Source organism: Ranitomeya variabilis, chromosome 4 (assembly GCF_051348905.1).
Source record: "Ranitomeya variabilis isolate aRanVar5 chromosome 4, aRanVar5.hap1, whole genome shotgun sequence".
NCBI lineage: Eukaryota > Metazoa > Chordata > Amphibia > Anura > Dendrobatidae > Ranitomeya > Ranitomeya variabilis.
Window position 1 is genome coordinate 636,591,272 of NC_135235.1, and position 12,749 is coordinate 636,604,020.

General features: G+C 41.7%; 1 protein-coding gene across 3 annotated transcripts in view; it reads left to right on the forward strand.

The window, feature by feature from the left end:
- The window catches only part of LOC143767207 (uncharacterized), a 206,584-nt gene that overhangs the window by 32,611 nt on the left and 161,224 nt on the right, over positions 1 to 12,749 (forward strand). For 2 of the 3 annotated variants that reach the window (XM_077255344.1, XM_077255345.1), the window contains exon 10: positions 5,455 to 5,744. The exons of the other annotated variant lie outside the window; for it this stretch is intronic. In XM_077255344.1, coding sequence (XP_077111459.1) covers positions 5,455 to 5,744 — 290 coding nt within the window. The remainder of the gene's footprint in view (positions 1 to 5,454; positions 5,745 to 12,749) is intronic. 3 annotated transcript variants of the gene reach the window in all.

Genomic DNA, 12,749 nt, shown 5'->3' on the forward strand with positions numbered 1-12,749 from the left:
TGTATGTCAGCCAGACAGTGTAGCTAGATAATGTCCACTGTGGCTGTAAATCTACTTTCCAACACCTTTTTTTACTTTGACCATTACAGAGGTCCACAGACAAAGCCAGCAGGGTTGTGCACTCTTTTTGTGCTGTGGTCATATGAAACTGTCTGCAGACCTAAGGCACATTAAAAAAAAAAATTATAATTTTCAGTTGCAAAAAGTTAGACAACCCGCTATATCCCACTTTGTCATTTTGTTGGGTTGAAATTAAGCTGTAGAGGCCTGATCCAGAGGCCACAAAAAACTCTTCTGTTCTAGTGTCATACAGTATGGAATCTGACTTTCAAATAGTTGCTAGCATCTAGTGTGTTATAGAGGCCTGATATAGAGGCCACCAAAAAATTATTCAGTTCTTAGTGTCATACCGTAGGGGACAGCTCACATTCAAATAGTTTGTAGCATCTAGCGTGTTATAGAGGCCTGATACAGAGGCCACAAAAGAATTATTCTGTTCCTAGTGTCATATAGTAGGGGACCTGACTTTTAAATAGTTTGTAGTGTGAGGCAGTAACTGGTGTCCCTCAAGATGCCCTCAGAAGCGTATTAGATCCAATGAAGTGCCTTGTGGTCACAGCAGGATGCCTGTGAGTCACAAGGCAGAATAAAAGTAAGCATGAAGCTGGTCAAGTTATGTGGCCCAGGAATTGTTCAGGAAAACCAGGTATGGGATTTTATTTTTGAAACGGACTGCAGGAAGGTATTGGGGCCGGTCTGTTTCCGCTAGGTCGGACCTTAAAAGTGGCCCATGGCCACAGATTCCAGTTTAGAGAAAAAACCTGCAGGATGGGTTTGGGTGTGTCAGTTTGGAGTTTGCAACCTGTAAAGCAGTTGGCTCTGCAGAAACTCTGTCTGTGTGAGGCCGGTTTCGCATGTCAGTGCCTCCGGTACGTGTTGTGACAGTTTTCTCTCTTACCGGAGACACTGACACACGTAGATCCATTCAAATAAATGGGTGTATGCAGATGTCAGCGTGTTTTCACAGACCGTGTGTCCGTGTGCAAACACGCTGACATGTCCGTTTTTGTGCAGCTGCACGGATCACACGGACCCATACAAGTCAATGGGTCCGTGTAAATACCTATCGCACACGGATGCCGTCCGTGTGCTTTTTTTTTTTAAGTCATAGGGTTAAAATTGAAAAAAATTGTTTCAATACATCGACAGCACACGGATGTACCACGTGAGGACATGGATATCTCTGGTACCGATTTTTCCGGTATAGGAAATATCTGGATGTGTGAAACCGGCCTGAGGTAGCACAGAACCAGCAGAGCAAACTCCTGGCACCCTGCAGTGTGACGCGGTGGTGCAGTTGCCCTCGACAACCGGACACATTTATGAACTGTTTTGTCTCCTGGCTGCCATTCGGAGAATACCGAGTGCTGTACACTGCGTGAGTTTTGACAATTAAATACATTTTGTGGTAAACTTTTCCTGTGGCCACTGTCTGTCACACTGACCCAACCCCGCTGCACTACAGTAGCATATCTTTTTACTATATCACAAAAAGGACACTTGGATTGGTGTTTGAAATGGTGTTGCACTATTGTAAGGTAATCTTTGGTGCTGCTCCAATGTGTGTATATGTGTGTATATATATATATATATATATATATATATATATATATATATATATATATATATATATATATATATATATATATATATGTGTGTGTATATATATATATATATATATATATATAGATCAAAAAAGAAGCAGCACTCCATTTTTCAAAAAGGTGCAGGATTTATTCAAATCCACATGTCAGTGCGACGTTTCAGCTCTATTGAGCTTTTCTCAAGCAATGGCTTGAGAAAAGCTCAATAGAGCTGAAACGTCGCACTGACATGTGGATTTGAATAAATCCTGCACCTTTTTGAAAAATGGAGTGCTGCTTCTTTTTTGATCTATATTGAGTGAGGACGACCAGTGGACGGGTTGCCTGGAGGCTTTGCACCTAGAGATAAGTTGTACCAGTGTGCTGTTCCTTTTTTTATATTTATATATATATACTAGCTGTACTACCCGGCTTCGCCCGGGTTAATGACTGCTGTTAGCAAAATAGAATGTGTTAACAAAAATTTATTCTGCACACAAAAACCACAAAACAAATAGATAGAAATGTAATTATTAAAAGGCAAAAACTAAGCAAATAGAAGCATTTCACAACATATATTAGCTTTGTTATACTGAGAATGTCTTTGTTGCCTATATTAACCAATCAGAGCTCAGGTTAATTAACTGTAGCAAAATAGAAGCTGAGCTGTGATTGGTTGCTATTGGCAGCCTGATAAATCCCCAGCCAACAGGAAGCCCTCCCCCCTGGCAGTATATATTAGCTCACACATACACATAATAGACAGGTCATGTGACTGACAGCTGCCGTATTTCCTATATGGTACATTTGTTGCTCTTGTAGTTTGCTTATTAATCAGATTTTTATTTTTGAAGGACAATACCAGACTTGTGTGTGTTTTAGGGCGAGTTTTATGTGTCAAGTTGTGTGTGTTGAGTTGCGTGTGGCGACATGCATGTAGCGACTTTTGTGAGATGAGTTTTGTGTGGCGACATGCGTGTAGCAACATTTTGTGTGTTGAGTTGCATGTGACAGGTTAGTGTAGCAAGTTGTGTGCAGCAAGATTTGTGCATGGCGAGTTTTGCGCGTGGCGAGTTTTATGTGTGGTGCATTTTGAGTATGTGCAAGTTTTGTGTGAGGCAACTTTTGCATGTGGTGCAACTTTTGTACATGTGGCAATTTTTCTGTGTGTGCAAGTTTTGCATGAGGTGAGTTTTCCATGAGGTGAGTTTTGCACGTGTGGCGAGTTTTGCGTGAGCCTAGTTTTGCATATGGCGAGTTTTGCATGTAGCGAGTTTTGAGTGGTGACTTTTGTGTTTCGACTTTTATGTGGCGAGGTTGGTGTGTGTGTGTGGTGAAATGTGTGCTGAGGGTGGTATATGTGTTCAAGCACGTGGTAGTGTGTGGCGCATTTTGTGTTTGTGTTCATATCCCCGTGTGTGGTGAGTATCCCATGTCGGGGCCCCACCTTAGCAACTGTACGGTATATACTCTTTGTCGCCATCGCTCTCATTCTTTAAGTCCTCATTGTTCACATCTGGCAGCTGTCAATTTTCCTCCAACACTTTTCCCTTCACTTTTTCCCCATTATGTAGATAGGAGCAAAATTGTTTGGTGAATTGGAACGCGCGGGGTTAAAATTTCACCTCACAACATAGCCTATGACGCTCTCGGGGTCCAGACGTGTGACTGTGCAAAATTTTGTGGCTGTAGCTGCGACGGTACAGATGCCAATCCCGGACATACACACATACATACATACACACATTCAGCTTTATATATTAGATATACCTGTATGTAATCTCCTGTATATAGTATATACCTGTGTGTCATCTCACCTATATATAGTATATATCTGTGTGTCATCTCCTGTATATAGTATATACCTGTATGTCATCTCCTCCTATACATAGCATATACCTGTGTCATCTCCTCCTGTATATACTATATACCTGTAGGTAATCTGCTCCTGTATATAGTATATACCTGTGTGTCATCTCCTCCTGTATATAGTATATACCTGTATGTCATCTCCTCCTGTATGTAGTATGTACCTGTATGTCATCTCCTCCTCTATATAGTATATACCTGTGTGTCATCTCTCCTGTATATAGTATATATCTGTGTGTCATCTCCTCCTGTATATAGTATATACCTGTGTGTCATCTCCCCTGTAAATAGTATATACCTGTGTGTCATCTCCTGTATATAGTATATAGCTGTATGCCATCTCCTCCTGTATTAGCCCTCGTTCACACGTTATTTGGTCAGTATTTTTACCTCAGTATTTGTAAGCTAAAATGGCAGCCTGATAAATCCCCAGCCAACAGTAAGCCCACCCCCTGGCAGTATATATTAGCTCACACATACACATAATAGACTGGTCATGTGACTGACAGCTGCCGGATTCCTATATGGTACATTTGTTGCTCTTGTAGTTTGTCTGCTTATTAATCAGATTTTTATTTTTGAAGGATACCAGACTTGTGTGTGTTTTAGGGCGAGTTTCGTGTGTCAAGTTGTGTGTGTTGAGTTGCGTGTGGCGACATGCATGTAGGGACTTTTGTGAGATGAGTTTTGTGTGGCGACATGCGTGTAGCAACTTTTTGTGTGTCGAGTTGCATGTGACAGGTTAGTGTAGCAAGTTGTGTGCAGCAAGTTTTGCGCATGGCGAGTTTTGCGCGTGGCGAGTTTTATGTGTGGTGCCTTTTGAGTATGTGCAAGTTTTGTGTGAGGCAACTTTTGCATGTGTTGCAACTTTTGTGCATGTGGCAATTTTTCTGCGTGTGGCAATTTTTCTGCGTGTGCAAGTTTTGCGTGTGGCGAGTTTTGCACGTGTGGCGAGTTTTGCATGTGGAGAGTTTTGCGCGTGGCGAGTTTTGAGCGGCGACTTTTGTGTTTCTACTTTTATGTGGCGAGGTTGGTGTATGTGTGGTGAAATGTGCACTGAGGGTGGTATATGTGTTCGAGCACGTGGTAGTGTGTGGCGCATTTTGTGTGTGTGTTCATATCCCCGTGGTGGTGTGATTATCCCATGTTGGGGCCCCACCTTAGCAACTGTACAGTATATACTCTTTGGTGCCATCGCTGTCATTCTTTAAGTCCCCCTTGTTCACATCTGGCAGCTGTTAATTTGCCTCCAACACTTTTCCTTTCATTTTTTCCCCATTATGTAGATAGGGGCAAAATTGTTTGGTGACTTGGAAAGCGCGGGGTTAAAATTTCACCTCACAATATAGCTTTGACGCTCTCAGGGTCCAGACGTGTGACTGTGCAAAATTTTGTGCCTGTAGCTGCGACGCCTCCAACACTTTTCCTTTCACTTTTTCCCCATTATGTAGATAGGGGCAAAATTGTTTGGTGAATTGGAAAGCGCGGGGTTAAAATTTCACCTCACAACATAGCCTATGACGCTCTCGGGGTCCACACGTGTGACTGTGCAAAATTTTGTGGCTGTAGCTGCTACGGTTCAGATGCCAATCCCGGACATACATACATACATACATACATACACACACACACACATTCAGCTTTATATATTAGATATATATATATATATATATATATATATATATATATATATATATATATATATATATTGTATTATACACACACATCTACATTTGAGTTTTTTAGTTTTACATCTTTGTTTGCTGGCAATTAGCCAAATACACAAGTCCTTCAGCAGCCTTATCTCATGGGTTAAATTACCAAACAAACCTTATAGTTTTTCAAATGCTTCTTCAGTGTATATAATGTAGCCTACAGTAGTCAAAATATCACTCTATTCAGGTTCTTGAAGGAGCAGCTTACTATTTCTTACTATTATTAGAAAATGACGTCTTCTGGAAAGCCAGGCCTTCTTCTCTGCAAGAGATGTCTGAAGTTTTACAAAAACCTGCGCAAGCACCTCAACAATGTATGCCTGAAAACCTCTAAGGCAGAGATCAGCAATGAAGTCAAGAATGCGAAAAGGAACATGCACAGGGTGGCCCAGTCCCTGTCTGTTGTGCCTTATGACAGTCTCAATTTCGGAAACAGCCAATTTACAAATGCCCAGGACTTCTTCACAGAATTTTTGGAAAGTCGTGGTTGCATTGTGACAGGAAAACCTTCTGAAAGGTATGTAGATCTTTCTTCATAATATTTCAGGGTTTTCTAACATTTACCTATTGACTACCTATCCCAATTTTACGCATGTAATTTGATTTTTAGCTATATAGATATTTTTATGCAATATATATCTTAGTTGAGTGCCATCAAAATTTCTGACAGACATGCCAACACAGTGCCAAAAAGTCTACCCCTACCCATCTAAGTAAGCTTCACACTTTATACTTTTATTTTTCTGTCAATATAGACATATAAGTGCTTGTTTTGTTTTTTTTTCATGGGACGAGTTGCACTTTTACCGCATATTGTGCTGTAAAATGGGGAAAAAATTCTAACTGTGGTAAAATAGCAAAAAAAGTGCTATTACACAATTTGTGTGTGTGTTTTTTTTTTTAGTTTATTCACAGTGTTCACTATATGGTAAAACTAATATGTTGGTGTGATGCCCCAGGTCGGTATGACTTTGTAGATATCAAAAATGTATACTTTTGCTGTTACGTAAGTGTTGAAAATAATTCTGAAGTTTTTAAAGACAAAGAATTGTGCTTTGTGGCTAGGGCTGATGTTTTTAAATATACCATTTTTAGGTAGGTATGGTCTTTTGATCACCCATTATTGCAGTTTATTGTAATGTTGTTGCAACCAAAAACAACCATAATTTTGGCATTTTTATATATACATATACACCGTCGCAACACACACACACACACACACACACACACACACACACACACACACACACACACACACACACACACACACACACACACACACACACACACACACTGTATACGCCGTACGCACCACACACACAAACACACACTGTATACACCGTACACACCACACACACATACACACTGTAGACACCGAATGGTTCACTGACTGCCGCAATCTTTGTACAGGCGGAGCTCATGCGCAGTTTTATTGTGACCGCCGTTATCTGTCTGCACAAAGATGGCGGCAGTCTGACACAGGTCAAAGAAGAGATGACATGAGAGGAGAAGACGGCAGATGGGGGAGACAAAAAGAGCACAGGGATATAAGAGACAGAGCACAGGGGTGAGACAGCTCCACGGGACAGCACTTGAGGGGAGAACACAGCACAGGAAGGAGAGAGACGGCAGACAGGGGGATAGCACATGGGGTAGACAGGTCAAAGAAGAGAGCACTGACAGGAGAAGTCAGCACATGGGGAAAGAGAGAGTGGATAGGTGGGTGAGCACATGGGGGGGGAGAGATTCTCAACACTGCAAAGCCTGCCCCCATCGTGACATTACTGCCCTCCCAATGCGATAGCTTCGGGCCTCCATCTAGTATAATATAATAAAATACTAATATAATATAATGTAATAATATAATACTAATATAATATACCGGTAATACATTAATAATGAAATATAATAATATAATGTAATTATAATTAAGAATATAATAATTATATAATATAGTGTAATCTAATAATAATGTAATCATAATATAATTTGGCAATATAATATAATTTAATATAATAACAATAATATATACATATAATATAATATACTATATAATATTTTAATATATTATAATATGATATAATACAATTAATATAATAATAAAAATATAATTGTATAATTATTATATAATATATAATACATAAGATAATATAATAATATTATGTAGTGAAATGATGAAATTCTACTCGTAAATCAGATGCCTCAAACCCCTCCTTTGCAATTGGGTCAAAACTACAATGGTTGCCAATATAATGGCCCTACAGGCACCACCATAGTGGTAAAGGGCCTTGACCAACCATCCAAGTAGTCTACAAAGTTCTATATGTTCTTGTATAAATCGTGTTTATTAAAGCGAGTAAACAATACATAGACAAAGTAGAATAAGAGCACAATCGGTCTAATTAATAGTGGAGCGCCCCGTTAGGGCAGTGGGGTACTCGGTACCGGGTCCGGTCTTTACAGGGGGATGTCACGGTGGCTGACCCGGTCCGTGGCCCTGGGACGTCTGTGTAAAAGGGAAAGGTCTTTAAAGGGATAAAGTTTATGTTCGTGACGCCACCTGTGGTATTCGGTCAGGGTGACCGATGCTGCTTTAAGGGGTCCTCTGGGGTGATGTTATGGCAGCTAGATGGTATACCTTCCCACAGGTGAAGTATGTCCCCAGGGCTTCCCAGTGTGTAGATGGTGGATGGTGAGAGGCGCAGAGAAAAACGAGGACACAGGGTTGCAGTCTCTTTACCTTTACTGAAGACTTCAGCATTCACAGTCCAGAGCACCAGACCACAGAGCAGGCAGGGTCCGGTCAAGTCCAGAGTCCCCTTGTCCAGGTGGAGAATAAAAGCCTTCCTTTGCGCTGTGTCCCTTACTGCTAAGCTTCACATAAGGTCCTCACAGATGTTATCTCTCTCTGTGTCCCCCGGATAGGATAGGACAAAACCCGTATGACTGGTGACTTGAGCCTGTTTATAGGATCTCTTAGATAACCCGGCTCTGTGGGGTGTAACCGTGCCTCCTGGGTGTAGGTGCGGACAGGTAACGTGCAATTAGCTGTCCTGCCGGTCTCTGATGTCAGGCGTGGAGGTCCTCACAACCTCGGTGTTCCGGCTACCGGTGTTTCTGCGCCTCAGAAGGAGGCAGCTTGCTCAGGGCTGATCCCCTTCTGGTATCCTCTCCTGTGCTTCCTCTCCTGCACGCTCGCTGCAAACAATCCGGCCTTCAATGTCTCTTTCTGGGAACTGCAGCTCTGAGGGCATGCACATCTCCATTGACCCTCTGTCCTCCTCAGACTGCTGTCTGGAACTAACTGAGCTGAGCTCAGCCAGCAACTAACTAACTTTCCCTACAGACTACCAGTGTTATATATATATAGAGAGAGAGAGAGAGAGAGACCTAATAAATAGGCAGGAGCTCCCCCTGGTGACCTGGAGTGTGAAGTGTTGCATGTTTGTGGTACCTAGATGCAGTTGTCCTTCCTTGCCTCCAAAGTAGTATCACTCTCCCCTGGAGGAAAGCAACACTACTACGATGACCAGGACCCTGGGGCGCCGCAATAGAATCATACCTATATTTCTGGCATAAGGTTAATGACCTATCATTTTCAGGGCCTTTATTGGCCAGAGCCAAGATTATCTCTTCTTCTGTTTAATAACATTAGTTATTATTATTATTATAATAATCAGTAAGAGAACCAATCATAACTCCAAAAACTAAGTTACATATATTGGTATAAATCAAAATATGCAAAGTAAAAAAATTTTAGGAAAAGAAAGGAGGAGATGAGTGAAGAGAGGAGGGAAAGAGAAGAGAAAAGGAGAGAGATAAAGACAAGAAGGTATATTGTATGAAATTGGGTATGAACGGATTGGATTCCCCCCCTCCCGAGCGGGTCCATATCCCCAACTAACAATGGGGAAGAATAGTAAGTTATTTAAATCAGTTGCAAATTATGAAGGCAAGTTAACCCCTTCAGGATGCGGCCCTTTTTCGTTTTTGCGTTTTCGTTTTTCGCTCCCCTCCTTCCCAGAGCCATAACTTTTTTATTTTTCCGTCAATATGGTCATGTGAGGGCTTATTTTTTGCGGGACGAGTTGTACTTTTGAACGACATCATTGGTTTTACCATGTCTTGTACTAGAAAACAGGAAAAAAATTCCAAGTGTGGTGAAATTGCAAAAAAAGTGCAGTCACACACTTGTTTTTTGTTTGGCTTTTTTTCTATCTTCACTATATGCTAAAACTGACCTGTTATTATGATTCTCCAGGTCATTACAAAATCATAGACACCAAACATGTCTAAGTTATTTTTTATCTAAGTGGTGAAAAAAAATTCAAACTTTGCTAAAAAAAAAAAAAAAAAAAAAAAAAAAAAAAAGCGCCATTTTCCGATACCCGTAGCGTCTCCATTTTTCGTGATCTGGGGTCAGGTGAGAGCTTATTTTTTGCATGACGTTTTTAGTGATACCACTTTTGTGCAGATATGTTCTTTTGATCGCCTGTTATTGCATTTTAATGCAATGTCGTGGCGACCAAATAAACGTAATTCTGGCGTTTCGATTTTTTTTCTCGCTACGCTGTTTAGCGATCAGGTTAATGTTTTTTTTTTATTGATAGATCGGGCGATTCTGAACGTGGCAATAACAAATATGTGTAGGTTTGATTTTTTTTATTGTTTTATTTAGGATGGGGCGAAAGGGGGGTGATTTAAACTTTTATATATTTTTTTTATTTTTTTCATATTTTTAAAAACATTTTTTTTTAACTTGTGCCATGCTTCAATAGCCTCCATGGGAGGCTAGAAGCTGGCACAACTCGATCGGCTCAGCTACATAGCAGCAACCATCAGATCGCTGCTATGTAGCTGAAATGCAGCTTGCTATGAGCGCCGACCACAGGGGGGAACTCACAGCAGGCCGGTATCAGTAACCATAGAGGCCTCAAGGACCTCCATGGTTACTGTCCTGACACATCGCCGACCCCTCGCGGCCGGAAGCGGTAGTTAAATGCCGCTGTCAGTGTTTGACAGCGGCATTTAATAGGTTAATAGCGGCGGGTGAATCGTGATTTCACCCGCCGCTGTTGCGCGCACATTTCAGCTGTACAAAACAGCTGACATGTCGCGACTTTGATGTGGGCTCACCGCCGGAGCCCACATCAAAGGGGGAGACACGACATGCCCAGTAATAGTACGGCGCATGTCGTTAAGGGGTTAAATCAAGTGAACAGTGTCCAGAATATACAAACATCTGAGGCCACTTCAAATGTAAGTCAGTATCTAGATAACCAGAAGTCTAATTCTGGGTTTTCCCTAAATGCGATCCAGGGAGCCCAAGTATTGTAAATTTTTCAGGATCCTCAGTAGTCTGGTTTATCAATCGTTCCATTCTGTAAATATCATTACGTTCCGCAACAAATTCAGAACGTGAGGGAAATTTCTTTTGTTTCCAGTACCGAGGGATCAAGTTCCTAGCAGCCGCGAGGAAGTGTCTGAGGAGATTCATCTTAAACCTGGATATCGGCAAGTCACATAAGGACAAAAGAGCTACTTCTACTGTGGGTCGAACCTTACGAATAGATAATTTATTATAGAGATCAAAGATTGACATCCATAATTTATACGCGGGCAATCCCACCAGATATGGACATATGTTCCTTTTCCTTCTACGCATCTCCAGCATGTATCTGGAATCACTGGTAACATGGCATGCACCAAGGAAGGGCATCTATACCACCTTGATAAGATCTTATAGCTCCTCTCCTGCGACACAGAGCACCACGCGTTCCTAAATGTAAATCTTGTCTCTCTCGAGATAGAGATATCCCCATTAAGGTCACATTCTAAGTTAACCCACTTCTTACTGTTCCCACTGTGATATAAGTCCAAGATGCAAGTTCCTATTGATGCACGGCTATAAACCGTAAAATCTGGTAATCCAATTCCCCCCATTTGCTTAGATCTGCTTATTAAAAAGTATGATGTACGTGGTCTAGCATGTGACCAAACAAATCGGGTGATTGCCTTCTTAAGGCTACGTTCACATTTGCGTTGTTGGGCGCAGCGTCGTCGACGCATACCGACGCATGAGTCATGCGCCCCTATCTTTAACAGGGGGGGGCGCATGGACATGCGCCGGTATGCGTTGTACTGCGTTTTACGACGCATGCGTCATATAGACACACAAGACAGGGCGCAGGGGACGCTACTTGTAGCGTTTTCCCTGCGCCGAAAGTCCCGATCTGTAGGATCTTATGACAACGCATGCGTCTCAAAACGCTGCGTTGTGTACATGCGTTGTTTGTTGCGTTGCGTCGCCGACGCTGCGCCCAACAACGCAAATGTGAACATAGCCTAAGACGAGAAAAAAAAGAAGCAGGTAAGTATAATGGAATTGTTTGGAAATAGTATAGAAGGCGTGGCAGTAAGTCCATTTTAATTACACTAACTCTACCAAACCAAGACAGCTGAAGTCTGTGCCACCTCTCTAGATCCAATTCCGCTTTATGTAGAGCAGTTTTAAAGTTTGCGTCATATAACCCAGAGACTTTAGCTGTTATTTTGACTCCTAAATATGTAAGCGAATCAAAACGCCATTTGAAGGGCAAAGAGGTACGCAACTGATCCACCACAGGTGATTGTAATGATATATTTAGGATCTCAGATTTATGCGAGTTCATTTTAAAATTGCTTAAGAGACCAAACCTATGTAACTCTAAAATAATATTCGGTATGCTGGTTACCGGGGAGGTGACATATAAAAGAATGTCATCTGCAAAAAGTGCCAGTTTATGTTCTTCTGATCTTAATTTAATTCCCTTAATGGAGCGGTTGTTGCGTATTGCGGTGGCCAGGTATTCCATCGTTAGGATGTGCAAGAGGGGGGAAAGTGGACATCCCTGCCTCGTGCCATTCCCGATTAGAAATGCATTAGAGATGACGCCATTAACTTTTACCTGTGCGCTGGGAAAGGTATATAAAGCCAAAATCTTATGGAGCATGTTTTCCCCTAAACTGATCCCTCAAGGCCTGAAACAAAAATTCCCAATGCACCCTGTCGTAGGCTTTTTTAGCATCAATCGACAGGATGCACGTGGGGTCTCCCTCTCTTCCTGCCCGATCTATTAATGAAATGGTCCGTATGGTGTTGTCTCGCGCCTCCCTCCCTGGGACAAAACCAACCTGGTCTTGATTTATTAGGCTTGGGAGAAGGGGACCTAATCTTTTTGCAATCATTTTTGCATATATTTTAATATCTAGATTTATCAAAGATATTGGGCAATAGTTATTACACAAAGAGAGGTCCTTGCCAGGTTTTGGTAGCACTGTAATGTGAGCGGTAAGGGCCTGAGGAGGAAAGGAACCTCCTGAAGAGACAAAGTTGCATACCATAAGGAAAATTGGGCTCAGCGATGTAGAGAACCATTTATAAAAACCAGCTGAGTACCCATCCGGGCCAGGACTTTTGCCCTGTTTTAGATCCTTAATGGTTTCAGACACCTCCTCTAACGTAAAATCCCTTTCTAGATCC